Raw genomic sequence first — 24,720 nt, 5'->3', positions numbered from 1 at the left:
TAAACTGTCACTTTGAATGCCAGCATTCCACATCAGAGTGTCAGTTTGAATCTCAGCTGCTCTGCTTCCGATCCAGCTTCCTGTCAATGCACCTGGGGAGGCAGCAGCAGATGGCCCTAGTGTCTGGGTCCCCAGGACCCACACGGGAGACATGGATGGAGTTCCTGGTTTCTGATTTTGGCCTGGCCCACACGTGGCTGTTGTGACCATTTCGGGATCAAATGAGCAGAAGGAAAATTTCTGTGTCTTTGCCCTTCTGTCACTCTGCCTATCGAATAAAGAAATAAATCTTAAAACAAAAACAAAATCCCAAAAACCTATAAGCCTGCATCTTTATATAAAAAGAGTTCAAAAGGTTCATGGAAAATATATATCATGAAAAAAATATGCTTGATTTCCAAAACGCTTCTCACTCAAAAAACTTATCTTTTAATTCCATTTTTCTAAAAATTACCTTCATATAGCCTGGACCAAATACAGTATGTTTAGAAGATAAAAGACTAAACCACAGGGTATGGAATCCACATCTGAGGATCCATCCTACAGATGCTATTTCTTGATACAACTGTTTGGACAAGTATGTTCGTGAAATCATCATGACTTGAAAAGGGACTAATTACAAAAGGCACCAGTTAAGCCAACTTTCAAATTTCATGTGCTGTTCAGCCTGAGCACTAACATCCACAAGGCTTTAAAGATTAAAGACATCAAACCAACTTCTACCATCTCATGAACCAGAATTCAGTTACTACAGGAAGTGCTTTCAAATGTGTCATTCTAAAAGTCACTGATATCACTCTGTTGAAAAGAACTAGAACTAACCATCACTGAATGGGTGTTTGCACACTAACTGGAACTACTGTGGTCTTTTGTGTCTGGCTTCTTTTATTTAGAGTAACGCTTTCCAGTTCCAAGGTTCACCCATTTGTAGTACTTCATTATCCTTTATGTGGCTGAATAAAGTCTGCTGTAGGGCTGTATCTCATTTTATTCATTCATTCATCATTTTATGGATATGTTGCTTTGTTTCCATTTTGGCAATATTATGAATAATGCTTGCATAAGCATTTGTGTACGTTTTTTATGGACCCAGCTTTAATTCTCTTGGGTATATGTACCTAGGAGTGAGGCTATTAGGCCATATGGCAACTCAATACTTTTCCAAAGCAATTAAATCGTTTTACTTCCTACTGACAACGTATGAGGACTCAAGTTTTTCTACATTTTCACTAAAACTCAGTACTGTTTTTCTTTTTTGATTATAGCCATCTAGTAGACGAGAAGTAGTATCTCACTGTAGTTCGCGGTATTTAGCATCTTTTCATGCCATTCACTTTCAAAAGCCACAGCAACAGCTGTCCAACACAATGAAAAAAAAAGAACATTTTTGCTGATTCAAGAACAGAGTTCTTTAACATCCAGGAATGTCAGAAAGACATATTTGGAAAGTCAAACAATTTGCATTCAGGCTATGCAACATATTATTTCCCATAATCATGTTTCTTAATTATCTGCTTCTCCTAACAGCTCTTGTAAGTATAATCAGGTACAGGAGTTTCTTTAACCTGGAATCTAAAAAAGGAAAGAATTTAAACAAAAGAATTATTGTGGAAAACTTCCTCCTCCTAATGGTAATCTATTTGAAATAATTTAAATGATTCTAACTGCACAATGGGGTAATGTAAAATGTACAGAAAGGCTGACCATATACTTTGTCAGACTGTGATATTAAAATATGCAATTCTTCAGACAGATGGCAGAATGACAGAGTCAAAATTGGCACAGCTGTTTAAGCCGCCACCTGCAGCACCAGCATCCCATATGGATACAGATTCCAGTCCTGACTGCCCCACTTTCAATCCAGCTCCCTGCTAATGAGCCTGAGAAAGCAGTAGAAGATGGCCCAAGAGCTTGGGGCCCCTGCACCCACGTGGCAGACCTGGAGAAAGCTCCTGGCTTTGGCCTGGCTCAGCCCCAGCTGTTGTAGCCATTTGGGAAGTGAACCAGTGGGTAAAAGATCTTTCTGTGTCTCTCCCCTTACCTCTCTGTAACTCTGCCTTTCAAGTCAATAACACAAAAACTTTAAAAAGCTTTGTTGTATGTGGCATTTCTTGTATGATCAAAGTTTTTCTCCATCATTGTTTGGAGTGGATACCCAAATATCAAAATTTAATCATTTTAGGTGAGGTACAAGGTTTGATGAGTGAACAATTTGCTAGAATTCATAACTCACTTAAATTAAAGGAGCACTGAAAAGCTGAACACCATCCCCCTACTAAATTCTTCTAAAAATCTGTATTGGGCTAATTCTAGTCATTCATCACAAAGAGTTATTCATAAAGTAACTAAAACTTGATAAACAGAAGCAAGCCTAAGAATACTTAAAAATAAATAAAGCATGTGAGTGTCTTCAGAATTCTGACAATTATTCTGCAGAGTAGCATATGTTAATATTTCAATGACAGCATCACCCTCTTTGATAGTTCAGATATGGTTACATAAATGCAGAAGATTCTTCTTTTTTTCTTTTGTACATTTCTCAACTTCTCTAAATTTAAGAGAAATATATCTTGAGAGTTTCAGAAAATGCAAGAAATGCATAGCCATCCTTGGTATCCACAGGGGATTGGTTCTAGGACTCTTTGAAGACACCAAAATCTGCAATGCTCAACTCCCTAATACAGAATTTATATAAAATTTCTGCAGTATCTGCATATACTTTATGTATCTTCTGCTATAAATTTAAAATCACCTATATATTACCTATAATATGTAGCACCATGTAAACACTGTGTAAATAGTTGTTACACTGTACATCACTGTCAGGAAATGATAATGAGTAAAGTTTGCACATGTAATCTCATCTGCAGCTGGCTGGCTGTGTATCTAATTACCAAGGACTTCTGAAAGACATTTTTTACCTGTGTCCATACTTTGGTTCAACTGTTGATCACTTGTTTCTCCATCTTCACTGATATATCCAGGAGGTGGTGTTTCTACAAAAGTTTAGACGAGGTCAGGTATGGCTGCAACGTGCTCTCACTACTTTTTTTCCCAGGCATCAAGGATAACCCATGAATCACTCCAAATAACAAATAAGAATGTTATATGACATTATTATAAAAAGCAATGTTGTATACTGAGGGCTTATGGATTCAGGCTCTGATCTAAATCCCATAGGTTAAGTCCTTAAAACGTATTTAAATACAATTCAGCAGACTTCTGGGCATATCTCCTCAGACATTATTTACAGAGCTGGCTCATACCCGTATCTATATGTGAGATTATATATATGTAGATACATAGCTATAAACCCATATCTATATTTGGCAAGATCCAAAAATGTAACTTCAAAGATGTCTCAGTTCTGAATCAGTAGGCTTCGAAGGCAACAGTACCTATAATGTTGTTTGCTTTTTTTTAAACTAATATAATAGATGGATATAGAGAAGATTAAAGGAGAAAGACACTTGCGTCTCTGGAATGCAAAAGTAGCACTGGCTTATGTTGTATATTAAGATCTACAAGGTGGGGTCGGCGCTGGGTTCTAGTCCCGCTTGCCCCTCTTCCAGTCCAGCTCCCTGCTGTGGCTCGGGAGGGCAGTGGAGGATGGCCCAAGTGCTTGGGCCCCTGCACCCGCATGGGAGACCAGGAAGAAGCACCTGGCTCCTGGGTTTGGATCGGCGCAGCGCTGGCCGTGGTGGCCATTTGGGGGGTGAACCAACGGAAGGAAGCCCTTTCTCTCTGTCTCTCTTACTGTCTAACTCTATCTGTCAAAAAAAAAAAAGTTCTACAAGGCAATATATGGCAAATGGTTCAGGACTGGTCTAATTTGGTTAATTCTAACCAAAAACTACATTTCTCCAGGAATTTCTAACTAGTAAATTCTAAGAGGCTGAAGGAGAAAAATTCAACTCAAATAGACTGCTGCAAAAAACAGGGGTAAAGCCTCTGAAAATAAGGATTAAATTCTAATGTGTCATTTCCAACATATTTCTGACACTCAAGGAGGCATCATGAATAGCTGAGTACATTTACACGATTTGCTATTTCAATAAGGAAAAATAAGTTCAAGACTTTCAAGGGTTTCACATTTTACATTTGCTAAATTGTTTTAAGCAATAAAAGATAATGGAGACGTATTCCTAAAAATAATTTTGTAATAATCTAAAGAGGAGAGGGAAAAAGTAGGTTAAGAGTCTCCTTCATTAACCTTTTACAGTGTCATTTCTATATGATTAACACAAATTTTTAAGTATCAAATTTTTTTCATTTAACTGTCAGTATGTCCAAATTTTAAATACTAAAAAATCAAAGAGTAAAATATCTGGATATACTCAAACAACAAAGAATTTAAAAGTAAGAATACATATCATTAAGCACTACTTTAATGGCTAAAGCTAATAAAATTAAACATACCTAAGCTTTGCCAATTTAACCACCAATGTCTCAAAAGGACTAAATAGGAAGAGCTGCTGAACTTTAAAATAGCTTATCCATTGTATTTCTCTACTTATTTTCATTATTATTTATCTGTAAGATAATAAATAATGAAGCTTTTAGCATATTAGAGAAAATGCTAAAATTTCTTTTGAGGTAGACTACAACTACATCTTTTGGTTTCTTTCACTTAGAGCTGGATAAAGCACTACTATCAAGAAAGGCAAACAGGTATAAACTACTTCTAACTTTCTAAAATCCATTAATTAAATAATTAAAGAAATCATGGAAGGAAAATGAGCTGAAACATCTTTACAAGTGGAAGTCACTGAGCATTTTTATCAACATCCTTCCAGATAACCACGGGGATGTGTCTACCACGACGGCGTGCTAACCACCTAAGTTTTCTAGGCCCTCCCACACCCAGGCAATGTCCTGTTTCACAGCCCACCTCCTTCCCTCATCCTAGCCCATCACACGGCACTCCTCTTTCCCCTTTTCTCCCAAGTCCTCTAAAAGCTTCTATTTCCTGGCAATCCAAGGAAGCAGCCTTAAATTCTCTCATGAATACAACAGTAATCAAAGAAATGTACAGTGAGAAATCACTTCCTATCTGTAAAACCAGTTATTTAAAAATAAAATAAAATAAAACTCATCTTTTCCTTATTTAAAAACTTTTTCTAATGAAGAAGCATGGTTTTCAGGATGGGACACACTGAGGAATTATTTGTGTGTGTACTTGAAACTCTTAAGTTCTCTATACATTTTCAGTTGTATAAAAACAGGAGTGGAGCAGAGGAACCTTAAAAAAGAAGGAAAACACTAAAAATCCAGCACATAGCTTCATCCTCATCCTAGTCCTTCCTAACTCCTGTAGTGCGAGAGAAAAAAACAAAAGAAAACATGTAGGAAAAGTAACAAAGCATTAGCTATTCTCCTAAACAGCATTAAAATCCGAAAGTCCAATACCACATGGTGGAATATTACTGGAGCATACGACTTACACTGCAATCTGAAGACCATGAATTTGAAACTCATTTTTCATAAGGAGTTACTGAGACCCAGATGAAACCTAACTGAAATACAGGTTTTCTGGTTTTCACTGTGTTGCTACATCTATAGAATCAAATGCCACATCTCAAACATTACCAAAGTTACCTAAGATAATCGGTTGTTTTTAGTTACATTTCTATCAGGAATATTTTTCCTGTACCATTTAGTTTGTTTACATTCTATATCTCTCTCAGCTTCACAACCAAGATAGTTTACTAACAGCTTTTCTTTTCTGCTCCCCATTGTTCTCTGATTAAAGCCACTGCAAAGAAAATAAAATATAAGGTAAAACTTTTCTCCAAATAAAACTTTAATATTTTACTAAACATTAATGTACATTAAGCCTTAATGAACTAGGCTTATATATTTCATAAAATAGACACCCCAAAAATCAAATTTTTCTATTCAAAATCCCAAATTCACGATTTACTAATACTTGAACATTTATGGACAAAGTGTGTGTGTATCCAAGTTTTAGAAGAGTAAGAGGGCAACAATACCTGGGATGTAATTACTCTGTGGCTCAATTCCTGCGGGAAAGTTAGTGTTTTCTGGAATGGAGTGGGTATAGTCATCCAGAGGTGGAAGTTCAGTTAAGATCTCCGTGTGCCGGGGCACTAATACTGGAGGCAGAACTGAAAGAGTTAAAGAAATGTTAGTCAATGCCAAGAGTAAAAGGTGTGGGGGACTTTATCAAGTTTTCACCAAGAAAGAGGAAGGCGGGAGGAAGCTTCCTTTTCAAAGTTAGCATCCATCTTTTTGGTATTATAGCAGCAGTCGGGAAACTGACAAGTCTGATTGAGACTTTTAATGTATTAGCATGTAGCACACCATCGAAATTTCCAACTTCAAATTTACCTCATGTTTTTGGGGCCAGTGTGACGGGTAATGTAATACCACAGAAGTTCATAAATCCCCACTGGAAAGGCTGAGGAAAGATCTGCCTTGAAGTATGAAATCCCATTTAGGGAATTTCCTAAGAAGACAGCTATATGTCTAACAAAGTTTCACGCACACAACTGCCTGAACAGTCCTGCCATGAGCTTCACTAAACTGCTCCTGTACACATGGTGTCACCCAAGCACTTCTGCAAACACATGGAGAACAGTTACTGCGTAAGCCTCGGCCAGCTCCAGGGCACTGCTCATCGGGGCGACCGCCGGACACGACTCTGCCATGAAATCCCATCTCTCCCAGCAAACTGATGCACCACGTCATGTTTTTCCATGTAAGGCATCCTTAACTACTGCCAAATAATATGCTGAATTTAAGGCAATCTGTTAGGATTTCAGGCTAAAAATTCCCTGGGTCACCAGAGTACCTGAATATACTTAAATCCAGGCACTTAATTTGAAACCAGGGAAAAAAAATCGCTGCCATGGTCCTACCTGGTGTCTCAACTCTCTGGTAGTGGTAAGGGTTTACACATACTTCATCCTTTTTAAGATTGAAAGCATATTCGCAGTTTTCAATTGCCTTGAGTTCATGATGGCTGTGAAGGTCAGGCCAGCGCCACAACCGGCAATATATAACATGCGGCAGTCCTTTCCGATGGGACACCTGAAGACGACCGTCGAGAGACCTGTGGGGAAGCAAGGGGGAAAAAGGCGGGAACTTTAAAAAAAGAAATGGATGTAGTCATATGGGCTAAATTAGTACAATGAGAGCACAAAGAAAGAAATGACAGCCATTTAGTTAGTTTTAGTGACAATCAGGAGGAAAAAGGTACTCTTTAATGGCTCTGATAAAAAAAGTAAACAGCAGCACTAGCAGATGTTTCTTATAAATATGCTACATAAATGACTCAAATGCCAATGCAAAGCTAACCACATGGGGAAAATTGATTTTTGAAAAAGAATATCATATAGTTGTACTTGAAAAACTTTTTGTCAATTTCTATCTCTACTAAGCCAAACTTGGATTCAGAGATACTTCTAAGGGCATTCACTCTGCAGGTGACTGGACAGTCAAAAAAAAGGACTGGTGTGAAGAATGATAAATACCAACAATGATGTGATAACTCACTCGGACTAATGTAACTCATTACCCAGTTGTGGTTATTCTGATAACTCAGGCATATTTGCATAATTCAGATAAATGCAGATGGTGATGAGATGAAATGAACAAATACTAATATACTCAAAAAGAAAATGAGGCGACTTTAAAAAAGAACATAAAATGAGTTAGCCTACTGTTAACTGTGACATAGGGGTTCAGTAAGTAGCTATATATTAGTATAAAGATGAGATTTAGATGATAACAAGAAATTTAGCAAAAACTGGTCATGTGTCTACTTAAAAATTGGGCCAACAACAGTTCATAACCTAATCTCAAACTAAAATGAGAATATATTTATCAAAGTTCTTATTTAGGGAATAAAATAATTTAAAGAAGATTCAAAACTAGAATTGCATTGATCAAAACATCAGCTGAAACATTTAATATATCTTTCATAACGGCAAGCAGGTGTTTTAAATGCTCTGCCTTGTTTTTACATTAAGGAAACATCCTAGGCAAAATGACACTCAGCAACCCAGTACAGGTCTTCCAGAACACCCCCCTCCCACAAGATCGCTAGGATTCCATAGAGGGCAGAATATTCACCTGGTTTGTTCAGAGAAGCTGTAAAGGCCTGTTGTATCCCACTGATCTATCGTATTTGGTGTACTCAGTCCCCAAATTTCAGAGCAAGTGCTGTGCATAAATTGAAAAACAAAAAATTGATGTGAACATGGAAGCATGGTTATTCAAAATACCATGATGTAAAACATGGAGAATGTACAGAACACTTCCTTCACCCAGAAAATATACACTGCTTCACTTTTCCACAGGCATTTAGTGCTGGTGACTATATTTTCTATATGAAGGAAGCCAATAAAATGAACATGTGACTCCAGATAAGTTATGGTTATGTTTTTAAAATGCTCTCTAGCTTAATGAAATCATGACTATGATGCCCTTCCCAATATCCTCTACTCAAAAGATGTTACCTATGCCATTAGCCTTATTGACAGTTCCTCACTTTATAATCCAGATTTTTGTTCACTGGTATCTTTAATACAGGAAAATTCTAATTGAAACAGACACACCTCCACATGAGGATTTTCACACTGTTTGGCTGTGATACTTACACATTCAGTTTTACTAAAAAGTATTATTGCTCTCCAAAAGGTAAGATTTTTGAAATTATTGTAATAAAATAGCACACCACCTTGAAATTTTTCTCCCACACTTCTTTCCAAAACATGGGCAACCTAGAAAATTCTCCCTGCTTTCCCTGCCACTTCTTTTTAGTCACTCATGATCCGCGGGAGAAGGAAAGAGCTTACGAGGAAGTCCTGGAATGGAATTCTTAACTGCCAACATCTCTCAGGCCCAAAGGTGTGCTTTTAAAATTAGTCCAACCTAATTCAATTTCTCACTTATTCTAAATCGCCAATATTTCATGCATGGAGGATGGAATATATCAAAAACACCTTCTGATAATAAATCAAACTGGTTAACTTCCAAATGTGCACACCACTGTCGGCTACCTGGTCAAAGTGCTGAGTTCCTGTAGCCAGCAGCACGATCCTGGGGGCCCCTGGTCAGGCTTCCGTGCTACATACAGGTCCTTCGCACAGCCACTGGGCTGCAAGAAAGTCATAGGCCCTGCTTTGGAGCTACAGTAACTGAGCTTTAGCTAAAAAGCAAAGTGAAAAAAGCATGTTTCTAATACCTCACGACACTTTAGAGATTCGCCTGCCTTTTAGTAGTCTATAAAAGTCAGAAAAAACTCCAAAAACACATCTTCAATCTTTTCTTCTTCCCAAAAAAAATACTGATTAAAAATCCATGACATTTAAGAGACATCTGTCAAACACCTACCAGAAACACACAGCACGGTATAGTTTAAGGTACAACAGAATCACCTAAATTTTAGTCTTATGAATATATGTTAAGGAAGGGATAGTATACAACTGATTATTCTTTCTTGGACAATAATCCAAGGAAAACAACTGACGGAAGTGTAAATCAAGACATTATTCTACTCTTAAAATACTTGAAAGAGCTCTTCCTCAAGTTACACAAAAACCAGAATCAAAAATACAGCATGAAGAGCGTCAGTTCTACTTTAAGTGAGCTCTCAGAGGCCGCAGCTCCGAGGCAGCCAGACCCAGGCCCGGTTCCACCCCGGCCACCTTCAGACTTCAAGTCTTTCATTCACTATACATATCCCCTCACATAACTGGAAGGATTATTTACAAATAGTAAAGCTGCTTCTAGCTAGTCAAATCCTTGCTTACATATGAAAAATACTTTTAAAGGAACCCAAACACAAAGTATCTAGAATATAAAGTGTCTCAAAACTAAACACACACTTGAAAATTAAAAAGGACTCTGATCAGAGAAAAACATCCATGTCCACAGACAAAATGACAATACCAGAGATACCATCTCTACCAAATTTATACATTTTATGCAGTCTCAATAAAAAGGACAACATCTTTTTAAAGATTCAGACAAGACTATTCCGCATATAACACAGCAAAATAATACGACCAGCAAAGCCTGACAAAAAGAGACTGGCCCTACCAGATTCTGAAACACATTATACATTCTCAGTAATTAGAATAGCATGCAGTCAGCTAAAGAATGCACACACAAAACAGAACAGAGTTCTGCTTCCAGGAACCTCCTAACTTTCCTTCAGATAACAGTGACAACCTAGTTAGTGATTAGAATCACTAATATCTGAAAACAGGCCAAAACCAGACTGAAACAGTTCAAGAGGGAACCGCGCTGAAGGGCTGCTGTGCTCCCCGGGCTGCTGTGCTCCCCAGGCTGGGTGCCCGGGTGCTCTCCAGTCTCAGGCAGGGCAAGTCCAGCTCTGGCAGAAAACTGCACTTCCACTGACCTAGAGTAAGAGCACGAGCTGGGGCTGCTGGAGAAGCTGCGAAGGAAGGAAGAGGTCCTGCCAAGAAGGAAGCCGCAAAACAGGAAAAAAAATGTTTAAAAAAAGCAAAATACAACTCTGAATCCCATTCACCTTTTTTTTGTTGTTGTTAATTAATTAATTAATTTGAAAGTCAGTTACAGAGGGAGGAGAGAGAGAGAGAGAACGACCCTCCATCTGCTGGGTCACTCCCCAGATGGCAGCAACAGCCAGGGAAGGACCAGGCTGAAGCTGGAAGCCAGGAGCTTCTTCCTAGTCTCCCACATGGTCCACCCACCTCCTTGACTAAGGCCTAAACGACACATGCAGAGACTGTTGAGGCCCTGCTACACACCAGCCCCTCGAAGTGGAAGAAACGGAGAAGCGGCTGGATTGAGGCCACCCAAAACTACCTGCCAGAACAAGGACCAACAGCCTGGGAGGAACACAACACATTCAGAAGCTCCACAATGCTTAATTCTGAATATTCAATATACAACCCAGACTCACTAACCACGTGAAGAAACAGGAAGATGTCACCCCTAGTCAAAACAAAACCAAGAAAACTAACAGTAACAGACCCCAAAAGGAAATAGAGGACTAGGATTTGAGAGTAACTATTATGAACATGTTCGAGGACTTAATGAACAGATGGAGAATTTTAGCTGAGTAACAGAAACTATAAAAACAAATCAAATTATAGAACTAAATTTACAAAATCAGAAATTTATAAAACTTAACCTGATGGTTGGAGAAGACAGATTTGAAGATGGGTTAGCAGAAATTACCTCATTGGAAGAACTGAAATTAAAGACTGAGTGACAAAATGAACAGTCACACAAACATGTGCAGTCCCAGCAAGAGAAGCAGAAGGCAGACCAGCAAAAAATAAAAATAAAAAAAAATAAAAATGGAAATAATGATGGCTGAAATATTTTCAACTAAACTTACAGATCCAAGAAGTTCAGTTAACGACAATGAGTTTAACCACACTACAAGTAGAGAAAATCCCATTTAGGCGCATCATTGTCAAACTAACACAGACAAAAAGAAATTTGTTTAAGCACTGAGAAACGCAAAACCTCCAGGCACGAACAACTCCTTCCAAACACCTCCACTAAGAGACCTGCCCAAACTTCAGCAGGGCTTCAGGCAGCACCCCAGAGACCATCTTGGTTCCCTGGGAGCTCCTATCTGGAAAGCTCAAGGCTGTCAAGACAATATACCAGTTGTTCTACAAGTGATGACAAGGCCCCTGACCTCTCAAAGCTTCTAACTGTATATCCATTTTTTGAGTTGTAACAGGGGTCTTCAAAATGCCACAAGCTTCCTGAAGTATCCTCATATATGTATCTCCTCTAAAATCAGGAGAATCTTTAGATCAAAAACCTGAAAGTCATTCCTTCAAAATTCAGGGAAAAAAGAGGCCTCTATCTCCCAGTCTGTGGGAGGAGTAGAAGTCTAACTTCAATAAACTCCAGTGCCAGTGACTAAGCCTTTTCCACTTTTCCAACCACCTGAGCACCGCTCTAGCCTGCACCCTGCTCCCGCATTTGCCCTTAGTGCCCAGTCACCCCTGTGTCAATCAGAACCGCACTCGCCCTCTCTAACGCAGCAGGCACTGAACCAGCTCCTGCCTGCACTGCCGACCTCTGGTGGCAGCCAGAGCGACAACCCACCACACTAGTGGCAGGCGAAAGTGAAGGATTTCTCATCAGAGGCAATGCAGTAGATCTTTAATGAAATGAAAAGGAATGCGGGGAATCCCGCAATTGCAGTGTATACCAACTAAAACATCTTTCCTAAAAGAAGACAGACAAAATAGCCCACCATGTTCAAGTAAACCAAAACTAAAGGGATTTGTTTCTAGTAGACTCTGCACAGAAGACATGTCAGAGTAAGTTCTTAAGAATGAAGAGAGGCTGGCGCCGCGGCTCACTAGGCTAATCCTCCGCCTTGCGGCACCGGCACACCGGGTTCTAGTCCCGGTCGGGGCGCCGGATTCTGTCCCGGTTGCCCCTCTTCCAGGCCAGCTCTCTGCTGTGGCCAGGGAGTGCAGTGGAGGGTGGCCCAAGTGCTTGGGCCCTGCACCCGCATGGGAGACCAGGATAAGTACCTGGCTCCTGGGTTCGGATCAGCGTGATGCGCCCGGCCACAGCGCGCCGGCTGCAGCGGCCATTGGAGGGTGAACCAACAGCAAAGGAAGACCTTTCTCTCCGTCTCTCTCTCACTGTCTACTCTGCCTGTCAAAAAAAAAAAAGGAAAAAAAAAGAAAATATATGACGTTGGGCCCTGCGCCCGCATGGGAGAATAGGAGAAGCACCAGGCTCCTGGCTTCGGATCAGCGTGGTGCACCGGCCGTAGTGGGCCGGCCACAGCGGCCATTGAGGGGTGAACCAACGGAAAAAAGGAAGACCTTTCTCTCTCTCTCTCTCTCTCTCTCTCACTGTCCACTCTGCCTGTTTAAAAAAAAAAATTTAAAAAGAAAGAAAATATATGACGCAAAACCAGAAATTTAAAAGAAATTAACACATCTCCAATCCAGGTAACCTCAGTAATTCCTTGGACAGTTAGGCTGCAAAACAAACACACGCACGCATGCGCACACAGCGCTATACTATACCAACCAATTTCACCAACCACCTTGATCTAACTAATAACCAACACTTGGGGGAATCCTTTTTTTTTTTTTTTTTTTTGGGGGGGACAGGCAGAGTTAGAGACAGAGAGAGAAAGGCCTTCCTTTCCATTGGTTCATATCACAGAAGGCCTCTACGGCTGGCACACTGCGCTGATCTGAAGCCAGGAGCCAAGTGCTTCCTCCCGGTCTCCCATGGGGTGCAGGGCCCAAGCACTGGGGCCACAGCAGAGAGCTGGACTGGAAGAGGAGCAACTGGACAGAATCTGGAGCCCTAACTGGGACTAGAAACCGGGGTACTGGCGCTGCAGGTGGAGGATTAGCCTAGTGAGCCGCGGCATCGGCCCGGGGAATCTTCTTTAAAAAAATAAAAATGGAACATTTTAAAAAGAGAGAGAAACACATGCTAGGGACATAAAAAATAGTCAATCGTTTCTAAAAACTTTTCAAATTTGTGATTATGTTCTCTGGTGAAAAGGAAGTGAAGTTAGAAATCAGTAACAAGATATTTAGAAAAGTCTCAAATTTTTGGAATAAACAACACACTTCTAAACCTATGCCTCAAAGAAGAAATCACAGAATAAATTAGAAGATAGCATCAACACACAATATAAAAAAATGAAATAAAATAGTTCTTTGAAGGAAATGTTTATACAGAAAAAAGAAATTTCCAATTGATGATTTAATCTGAATTAACAATAACATATTCTAATCAACATCGTACTAGCTGCTAGCCAGTAAGATACAGCGAGAAAAAAATAAAGATAAAAATATTGGGATGGAAAGAACAATACAACTGCCCCTTTTGGGCCAAAGGCAAACCACAGAAATGTTTACATAGAAAATTCCATGAAATCTATGAAGCAACCTCTAGAACTCACTAGCGAGTTTAGCAATGTTATAGACTATAAGGATTATTTGTAAAAATCCATCATTATTTCTGCTACAGAAATTAGTAATAAACATATGAAAAACAATTCCTCATCAACAATAAAAGCTGTTATAATTTCTATACCGTGGAAACTATAATGAGCAAAAAATTTGACAATTAAAATTTTAAATTTCATTTGTGTCAAAACATAACAAAAAAAGTTCAATGTGTAAGAACTATACATTATGGGGCCGGCACTGTGGCGCAGTGGGTTAAAGCCCTGGCCTGAGGCGCAGGCATCCCATATGGCTGCCAGTTCTAGTTCCCGTTACTCCTCTTCCGATCCACCTCTTTGGCTATGGCCTGGGAAAGCAGTAGAAGATGGCCCAAGTCCTTGGCCCCTGCACCCACATGGGAGACCCAGAAGAAGCTCCTGGCTCCTGGCTTCGGATCAGCACAGCTCCGGCTGTTGCAGCCATCTGGGGAGTGAACCAGCAGATGGAAGAGCTCTCTGTGTAACTCTGTCTTTCAAATAAATAAAAATACATCTTTAAAATAAAAAAATAACTATACATTAACCACCAAAAAGCTCGCCCAAAGATTTTTAAAACCTAAGCATATAAAGAAACACACCATATTCACAGACCAGATGATTCAATGTTAAAATATCTATTTTTTCCAATTCCCTAATGATTATCTTTTTGTTTCAAACTTACTATATTTACAATTTTAGCAATGTATTTTTTGTAGCATTTAACAAGTTCATCCAAAATGTGTATGGAAATAGAAAACATTTGAAATTTTGTTTTATTTACATTTAGTTGATCGCATGAAGCTGAGCACAACAGACTATCAGTGAATGGATCTACTATACATGAAGTTCTAGAAGAGGTAAGACAAAGTAAAAAAAACTTCAGAGCAGTTACCTCAGGAAGAACAAAGAACTTTCTATGTGATTGTAATGTTCTGTATCTTGATACACTAGGATACAGGGAAACTACAAGAAGTGGTATTAAAAGGTAAGCTTATCAGGCCGGCGCCGCGACTCACTAGGCTAATCCTCCGCCTAGCGGCGCCGGCACACCAGGTTCTAGTCCCGGTCGGGGCTCCGGATTCTGTCCCGGTTGCCCCTCTTCCAGGCCAGCCCTCTGCTGTGGCCAGGGAGTGCAGTGGAGGATGGCCCAGGTGCTTGGGCCCATGGGAGACCAGGAAAAGCACCTGGCTCCTGGCTCCTGCCATCGGATCAGCGCGGTGCGCCGGCAGCAGCGCGCCGGCCGCGGCGGCCATTGGAGGGTGAACCAACGGCAAAAAGGAAGACCTTTCTCTCTGTCTCTCTCTCTCTCACTGTCCACTCTGCCTGTCAAAAAATAAAAAAAATAAAAAAAAAAAAAAAAAAAGGTAAGCTTATCTTGGTGCAAAGTTTTGAAATCAGGCAGTTTTTCCCTAACATGCATTTTCTATGAAGCTGCACCTATCACTTGAATGCATGGATTTCAAAAAATTTTGTATCACAATAAACTTAGCTTTAAACCCACTTTCCACAAACTTTTTTTAAAATTTATTTTTTAAGGAATACAAATTTCATCAGTACAACTTTAAGAATATAGTTATTCTTCCTACCATACCCGCCCTCCCACTCCACAAACTTTTCAAGTACCCTTATACGCATCTGTCAAATTAAGAATGTACACATGGTTTATGCACATAAGAATTTTACCTCCTCCTTACCCCCCAAAGGAAGGCAAGAAAAACACCACAAGAGCACCCAAAGAAAGAAGGAAAAACAGAATGGGCAGTACCAACACAAAAAACTTCACAGGGTTGGTGTGGTGCAGGTTAAGTCGCCGACCTGGCTGGAGACCCGGGATCCAGCTCCTAGTCAGCTCCCTGTTAATGCTCCTGGGAAAGCAAGGAGGATGGCTCAATTACGTGGGCCCGACACCTATGTGGGAAACCAGATGGAGTTCCAGGCTTCTGGCTTTGGCTTGGCTCAGAATTGGCTATTGTGGTAATTTGGTGAGTGAACTAGAGAATAGAAGATCTTGCTCTCTGTAACTCTGCCTTTTAAATAAATTAATATTTTTAATATTTCATATGGTAATTTAGCAAGCGATAGAGAAGCTTCCCTGTGAACTGATATTCAAAGATCTCTAAAGTATTACCATAAGCGAAAAAGGCAGGCACGCAACAGCACCTATGCAGGTGAAAGGTCTACAAGTATCTGCTTCCATTCGCACAGACACAAACCATCAACAGCAGGTACTTCAGGTGGGAGGGGAGGAAGGATGGCTTTTCAACGTGAATTTGTATGTATGTAGACATAAAAATATACTTCTATTAACTTTATGAACGTATTACTTTTTACCTAAATTAAGCAAAAAAAAATACTGGCGCAGAATTAAATGCAGGTGAATCTTGCCTCCCAGGACTTTAAACAGACACATCGCTTCTAACCTTAGATTCATTCCTAAGCACAGATTACTGTTTGCTAGTCTGCATTCTTTCAAGCTCACTTCGGGCATTAGTAGGGAAGGAAAGTATTGCCAGGCCAGCCTGAGCCCTATTCATTCTTCTGGAACTATGTTCTAACATGGGCCTTTCCTACCAATCTTCTTCCATGTACATTTAAGCTCACTAGTGTCCCACAAAGTGACTAATTCTTTACTATGCCTAGCAGACTAGGTCAATTTTCAAAACTTTGGGGCTTTAAATCATCTTTAATTACCCACTCTTCCTCAAAGATTGACCCTGCCTAGCCACACTGTAGTTTCCCACGAGACTGAGTACCCGAAGCCCAGTCTGTGCTACCTAGCAAGCATGGTACTTGATGACTCAACTACATCTATTAATTTCAACTATTCTTCGTGGAGTCAGTTGATGGGAGGTTCTTGTCTTGGCCAAAGCAAGAATTCAGATATGAGACAGAGAGTAGCAGTAAGCACACTAGGCACGTTTAATGAAGACAACACACCTGATGGACCAAATGGGCATCTCTGTAAAGAACCAGTGAAGGACTGAAAACCCAGTCTGCATTCAGGTGAGGATGTGCGCATCTCCCAGCCCTCACTTCTGCAGAATTACTGGGTTGGGGATTTCAGGACATAGAGTTCCCAAAAATCCTCCCTGACCTTATCAGCACAGTGTTGTCAGACCTAACAGCCCCTTTGGTGAAGGCAGGGAAGATTTCCCTTGGCTGCCTCCAGGGAGAGGGCTGAACCCATCTAACAGGGCTACTGAACAAGAACAACTACTTCAGAGGTAACTGCTGGTCTGTTTTCAGGGCTTGCTTCCTCATTCCATTGCACAAAAACTCATTTTCCTTAAACATCCCTTTTCTTTAGCTCCTCTTACAAATATCAGCTAATGTCTATGTAGCTACCTTACAAAACGTTTATGGAGATGTGGATGTCTGGAGCTGTGGTTAAGATGCTGCTTAGGGTGCCTGCATCTCTTTACCAGAGTACCTGGGTTAAAGCCTGGACTCCGCTTCCAATTCCAGTTCCTGCTAATGTGCACTGTGGGAGGCAACAGATGACGTCAAGTGCTTGGGTCCCTGATACCACATGGAATATCCATATTGAGATCTGGCCCAGCCTGGACTACTGCAGACCATTTTAGGGGTGAGCAAGCAGACAGAAGCTCTTTGTCTTTCAAATAAGATAAAAATAATTTTTTAAAAAAAATTAAGTTCATGGAAAATGTGTATTATGTCAAACAATTTCACAATTTTTTGCAGGGGCTGGAGCTGTGGCACAGCAGGGAAAGTCGCTGCCTGCAGTGCCGGCATCCCGTATGGGCACCAGATAGTGACCCGGCTGCTTCACTTCCAATCCAACTCCCTGCTAATGTGCCTGGGAAAGTAGTGGAAGACGGCTCAAGACCTTGGGTGCCTGCACTCAGACATATTAAGAAGCTCCTGGCTCCTGGCTTCGGATCGGCCCAGCTCCAGCATGGCAGCTATCTGGAGAGTGAACCAGCAGAAGAAGACTTTCTCCCTCTCTCTCTGCCTCTCTGTAACTCTGCCTTTCAAAGAAATAAAATTTTTAAAAACATTTTCATTGCAATTTCACTTTTCCATGAACTTTATCAAATATCCCTTTATTCAGAATGGAGAAAGATGGGTTTGAAAATGTTAAACAAATAGTTACTTGTTATGTGAAAACAATATTATCATAGTAATAATAGCAATATCTCAAATACATTAGTTCACATTTCCTAAACTTATCTGACAATCTAACCTCCATAAATCCTGAATTCATAAGTATTGAAAAATGCCATGCAAAAATTAGTCTCTACAATTCTGCCTGATCAAAATTTGATACTGATTCTTAATGCAATTAGGACAGACTATTACAAAATGCTGCAAGAAGATGGAATGCACTATAACAATCCACAGTGATGTCCCTGCATCAGTACATGAGCAAGCACACCTGCACTAGTCTCTTCTGCAAAACCCCGCAGTTCACTGGATGGAACACAATTTCTCAAAGGTAAATTATCCCGTACCAACTAGGTAACCTTCCTGTTTACTATCTTGAAATATATTGAAATCATATGAACACTAATATAACAATCTTTGTTGGGGCTTATTATTAGCTAACCACCAGACTAGCCAAATGACTTGGTAGTAATTCTGTCAGCAATTCTTATCAAATTTCCCTAGTAATCACTCTTACAGTACTTACCAGCAAAATTAACACATTAAAGATTTTCTTTATCTAATAACTGACCTTTGAAAACAAGTTAAAAATCCAGCGTACAATTTTATACACTTGCATTTTTTAAAAAAATTTATTTATTTGCAAGGCAGAGTTACAGAGGAAGAGAGAAAGAGATCTTCCATCCAATGGTTCACTCCTCAAATGGCTGGAGCTGAGCCAATCCAAAGCCAGGAGCTTTTTCTGGGTCTCCCAGACGGGTACAGGGGCCCAAGCACTTGGGCCATCTTCTATTGCTTTCCCAGGCGCATTAGCAGGGAGCTGGATTGGAAGTGGAGCAGCCAGGACACAAACAGGCGCCCATATGGGATGCCGGCACTGCAGGCAGGGACTTTAACCCACTGAGCCAAAGAGCTGGCCCGGCATATTTTTATATACATTTGCATTTATATTCATTTGAATTTTTGCTCAATCATCTACAAACATTTCAAAATGTTTGTACGTTAACATACTTTTTTTTTACATCAAGGATGTGTATTTATTCACATTCTCGTTATCAAAAGATAAGAGAAGCAATGAGAACTAAGTCGAAGAAAACACCAACAACACTGGGTAAAGGAAAGCTCCTATCACAGAAGTCTGACAGACCTTCAGTTTCACCGTTCCTGCCAAACTTGCAGGATTCACTGCAGCAGTTTAACCACTGTCAAAAGTAATAAACCCCGCTGTTTTACTAATTTGTCATTTTCCTTATCTTTTTGGTTTAAGAGTACATTCTTCTACAAATCAAAAAGGATATGAATATAGGCTGTCATCGTGCAAAGATGAAAGTATACTGAACATGAGTAAAATAATAAATTAGCAGAATGGCATCCACAAAATAAACTTGCTAAACCTCCAGCTCTTGATGACTGATAAACTCATGCAATAAATATGACTTACAGGGGAATAATCCGTGGCAACACATCCATAATTATTACAACAGGACAGTCCTTTCATTTGTACATGACCAGCAAGACTCTGAGTCTATATATCAGGTAGCTCACCAATCAAAGGCTGATCATTGTAATAAAAAGAATTCTCTGTAATTCACATACTGTTGTCTGTATAACCATCATCACTGTACAGGTGGGGGAACAGAGAAGAAAGTCCTGCTTCTATAGCTTCTATCTTTACACCACCAAAAAGAGAACTCAGCAAAAGATACAGATAACAAATAAAAATATTCATTGATGCAAAGTTGCCCAAAACAAAACAAAACAGGATTCCAGGCAGTTAAGCAACAAAACATCACAGAGACAATGTGATAAAGCCAGGGTACAGGCCTGAAAAGCCTGAGCCTTCAGGGCACACTGCACTCTGCAGAATGACAGCTTGATCCACCAGCTCCCCACTTTTCTAAGGATGGAAACTTGCAGTTAAAATTTTAAGTTTAAATGTCTTCATTTAGAGGTCACTGAGAACAATATAACTGTTTTGACTAAGGTAACATTCTTATCAATGACTGAAAATGATGGCCTTTTATCTGTATCAGAATCTGGCCTTTTCCCTACAATTTTTTGCTGGCAAAATGTAAATAACCTGATTGAGAAACATGTAGTTGCAAATGCACATTTTTAGTTGCTTTATTTGCAAATGCTATTAACTACCTCTTGAAAACTTGGGTTATTCTTGAATAAAAATAATTGAGAAATACACAAGAAATCCAGTAGGCTATTGTCTCAAAAAATGAGTCACCCACAATAAACGAGCACTGACATTCTTTCATAATTAAGGCATTATCAAATCTGGAGACAGTTAATAGGGTCTTTAACTGGCTTAAGCCTCCATTCCATACAGAATGTATTTCTCAGTTTATTTGTAGCAACAAAACATTAACCAAAGTCATTCAAAAGCGAACTCAGTCATCAAATGTGCATCTTAAAATGCCAGGTTTCATTTCAAGTTCCAAAACTGAAAAGAGTATGCCCAGATCCCAGATACCTTAGGTGTTATATAGCTTCCACTGGAACTCACTGTTCTTAGTTACCTAATTTTACAAGAAGACATACAAAACAGAATTCTTAAAAATATGAAGGTAGGGGCTGGTGCTGTGGCATAGCAGGTAAAGCCACCGTCTGTAGTGCCAGCATCCCATATGGGTGCTGGTTCAAGTCCCGGCTACTCCACTTCAGATCCAGCTCTGCTGTGACCTGGGAAAGCAGTAGGACATAGCTCAAGTCCTTGGGCCCCTGAACTCGCGTGGTAGACCTGCTAAAAGCTCCTGGCTCCTGGCTTCAGATGGGCACTGCTCCGGCCATTGCAGCCAATTGGGGAATGAACTAGTCGATGGAAGACCTCTCTCCCTCTCTCTCTCTGCCTCTCCTTCTCTCTATGTAACTCTTTCATATAAATAAATAACTCTTAAAAAAAAAAAATGAAGGCATTCCAAAAAGTACAAAGGAAACTGGAATTAACTATTCAGTACCCAAAAAGCTGGAAATGTAAGTGTAGTTTTTTCATAATATGCATGTTCTGTGTACTTTCTGAAGAATGTGTTTATTTTCTTTCTTTCTTTCTTTTTGATAGGCAGAGTGGACAGTGAGAAAGAGAGACAGAGAGAAAGGTCTTCCTTTGCCGTTGGTTCACCCTCCAATGGCCGCCGCGGCCAGCGTGCTGCGGCCGGCGCACAGCGCTAATCTGAAGGCAGGAGCCAGGTGCTTCTCCTGGTCTCCCATGAGGGTGCAGGGCCCAAGCACTTGGGCCATCCTCCACTGCCTTCCGGGGCCACAGCAGAGAGCTGGCCTGGAAGAGGGGCAACCGGGACAGAATCCGGCGCCCCGACCGGGACTAGAACCTGGTGTGCCGGCGCCACAAGGTGGAGGATTAGCCTAGTGAGCCGCTGCACCGGCCCTGAAGAATGTTTTTCATGGGAATGTTTCTCAAAATCTTTTGAACCAAATAATCTTTTACATTTTCCATGAATATTTTGAGGTACCCTCCTATGCGAATGTTGATTTCTCCTGATCAGTAATACAGTAAGTTCAAATATATCCAGAGATGTCAGGAATTAACTTTCTTTCAAGATCTTTGGATGCTCATAAAATAAACACTCCTTTGAAAGACTCTTAACAATCCATACTACAAGAAAAGTCTGAGCTCCAGTCTGTAAAGCTGATGTATATGTATATACCTACCTTTACAGGAAGCAAGCAAACTTTTTTGGGGAAAACCACTTCCAAGTATGTATTTCAACTTCTTGGATACCTCAGGGAACATGTATTCCATCCCCTCTGATTTTTGTATTACAAAACATTTTAGGCATCCATTAAAGTAAAAGGAACTATGGAATAAGCAGCCATATATATTAATCAGAGTCTACTATTAACATTTGTTTGCTCTAGTCTGTATCTATCATCTAATGTTTCCTCCAACAACACACCTTACTTTTTTGTTTTTTTTTAAAGTGAAGCTGCACACACCCTAAATCTAGACAAGTAAATATATATGTTAACTCGAGTTCATTGTTCTTTTTTAAAGTAAAATTTACCCAGTGTGAACCACGAATCTTAGTGGTATCATTTTGAGTTTTATCGAATATGTAAAACTGAGTACTTTCAACCCTAACAAGATCATCACTCAGGACCGTTTCTCAGTCGATCCCTGTCCCCGCCCCAGGGGCAACCACTGATTTCTTTCCCAAGTTCAGTGTCTCTTAGGATGCCACAGACAAGGAATCACAATATACTCTTCCGGGTCTGGTTTTTCTGGGTCAGCATGACCCCGAGATTCGTCTACGCTAACGTACCCCTTGCTTTTTAGCTTTCCATGACCGCCCACCAACTGCTTGGGCATTCTTTACAGACCAGTGCCTGCCTGTTGCTACGAACATACCAGGGCATGTCCTTCTGAGGGCGTATGCGTTCATTTCTCCTGGTTAAAGCGTAGAGGTAAAATCCTTGAGCCAGTGGGCAGATGCACATTTAGTTTTGTAATAAACTGGCAGACCTCTTTCCAGACTGGAAGCACCATTTTACATTCCCTCCCTCGACCTAGAGTCCCCAGGTGCTCCGGAGCCTTCCCAACATTTGGAGTGGTCAGTCTACTTAGATATTCTGGTGCTTGTGCAGTGCTACTGCATGGTGGTTTCAGCTGGCATTTTCCTGATGACTAACAATACTGCATACTTTCCCATGTTCTCATCACTGAGCCTTTGTATATGTTTTGTCAAGTATTCAAATATTTTGCCAATTTTAAAAATTGAGCAATTTATCTTTTCACTATTGAGTTAGAAAATTCAGATGAAATCCTTCAGAAATGTTTTGCAAATATTTTCTCCAACTCTGTGACTTCCTTATTACTAATGTCTTCAGACAAGCTGTTTTTAATATTAATGACATCTAACTTAACAACTTTCTCTCACACTTACTGCTTTCAATAACCTTAAAACTTTGTTTCCAAGTCACAAACATATTCTCTTATTTTCTTACACAAAGCTGATAGTTTTAGCTTTTTATTAGGACTATGATTCACATGGAACTAGTTTTTCTTAATGTTAGAAGGTCAGGTCACCGGGCCAGCATTCTAGTGCAGCAGCTTAAGCCTTACCACTTATGACGTCAGCATCATTATCAGAGACTACTCTACTCCACTTCCCATTCAGCGTCCTGTTAATGTGCCCGAGTACTTGGGCCCCTGCCACCCATGTGCAACACCAGGATGGAGTTCTTGGCTCCTGGCTTCAGCCTGGCACAGCCAGTTACTGTAGCCTTTTGGAAAGCAAACCAGCAGATAGACAATCTCTGTTGTTTACCTTTCAAATAAAGAGACAGATGTATCTTTTATATAATGAGCCTTTTCTTTCCCAAAGAAGCGCCTCTAGGTATTTTAGTTAAAGTAATAAAGAGCGGTTTAATTCAGTCATCTGAATCTCCCCTGGTCTCCTCATAAGAAAGGGTCACACTTCCTGGGTTCTTCTTCCGTCCAGTACTTTAGAATTATATGCTAGACATTGTGAATTATATGTGACACAGAGTCTAGGTTCTATCACATTCTTCCAGTGTTAACTTTTGTTTTAGTAGACAATTAACTGGATGACATTCAACATGCAAACTGTCTTTGAGCGATTCAAATCAGCCTTTATCTTTAGCAGGGCTCACTAAGTGTATCCCACACAGGTGGGGTTGGGGGCCAACCACTGATTTCAGCAGCGTTTGTAAGCAGAATCCAATGCCCCTCTGTGTCGCTCTCCGTGCTGGGATTTTTCCCCCTCTTCAGTAGCTGTGGTTGTCCCAAACTCTTGACCTCTAGTTCTTTACGCCAGAAAGACAGCAGTTTTACACTGAATTCTATGAAAACAGAAAATTCACCCATGCCAGTGTCAAATCCCTCTAACATATGCCTCTTTTTATTACATTCCACTATCTTTCATTGTTTTTCAAACCTTGTGCAGAGTTTGTTATGTGAGGCAGGGTCAATGTGGGTAAGAACAGACCTGGCCATAGGAGACTCGTTTTCTTTAATTTCTCTCAGCAAGATTTTGAAATTTCAAGTAGAGACTTTCTTTTTGAAATGTATTCCTACCTGTCGCTCCCCCTCTTCGTGGAGGAGCAACACTGAACCCTGCGCTGTTCTTTTTGTCTGCTCGGCCCTCCCCGGGTTTGCTGCTGGTTCTTCCCGGGTTGGCTACTATCCCTTCCACCTCCGTGGAAGGGCAGTTCCCCCTGGCCGCATTCCCCACTTCCGCAGGGGAGCGGCACACCGCCGGCCGGTTCTCTCGGGGGCTGCACGGGTGTTCCTTCAGCTAGATGTTCCCCATAGATGTTCCCCGTGCATGCCGTCTCTCTCCTCCTTTATAGTCCTCCTCCGCCAATCCCAACTCGGCTGAGTACGCTGCTCTCCAATCAGGAGCAAGTCCTACAGTTAATTGGTTGAACTGGAGGCAGCTGTGCGGAAGCTGTTTACTTCTCTCCCAGCGCCATATTGTGGGAGAGCAGATGCATAGAATAAGTCCTAATTCGAGCAACTTAGTCTAGTCCGGATTGCTCCCCACACCTACCTATGTCAGTTTTTTTTGGATACAATTCAAGGAAATGGTTTATTTCCATTTGTTTGCTGCTGTACACATGAAAATCCGATTTTTAGACACTGAAATGTTAAGTACAGC

General features: G+C 40.5%; 1 protein-coding gene across 21 annotated transcripts in view; it reads right to left on the bottom strand.

The window, feature by feature from the left end:
• The window catches only part of SMAD2 (SMAD family member 2), a 93,237-nt gene that overhangs the window by 19,264 nt on the left and 49,253 nt on the right, over window positions 1-24,720 (bottom strand). For 17 of the 21 annotated variants that reach the window (XM_070050203.2, XM_070050199.2, XM_051851972.3 and 14 more), the window contains 4 exons: window positions 8,098-8,187; window positions 6,882-7,075; window positions 5,994-6,128; window positions 2,922-2,996 (listed from right to left, as the gene is read on the bottom strand). In XM_070050203.2, coding sequence (XP_069906304.1) covers window positions 2,922-2,996; window positions 5,994-6,128; window positions 6,882-7,075; window positions 8,098-8,187 — 494 coding nt within the window. The remainder of the gene's footprint in view (window positions 1-2,921; window positions 2,997-5,993; window positions 6,129-6,881; window positions 7,076-8,097; window positions 8,188-24,720) is intronic. The other 4 variants (XM_051851976.3, XM_089305144.1, XM_070050205.2 and 1 more) reach the window with 1 other exon arrangement.

Source organism: Oryctolagus cuniculus, chromosome 10 (assembly GCF_051225735.1).
Source record: "Oryctolagus cuniculus isolate XC-2025 breed Fujian yellow rabbit chromosome 10, ASM5122573v1, whole genome shotgun sequence".
Taxonomy (NCBI): Eukaryota; Metazoa; Chordata; class Mammalia; order Lagomorpha; family Leporidae; genus Oryctolagus; species Oryctolagus cuniculus.
The sequence above is the reverse complement of the archived record's forward strand: the minus strand, read 5'-3'. Positions and strand labels throughout refer to the sequence as shown.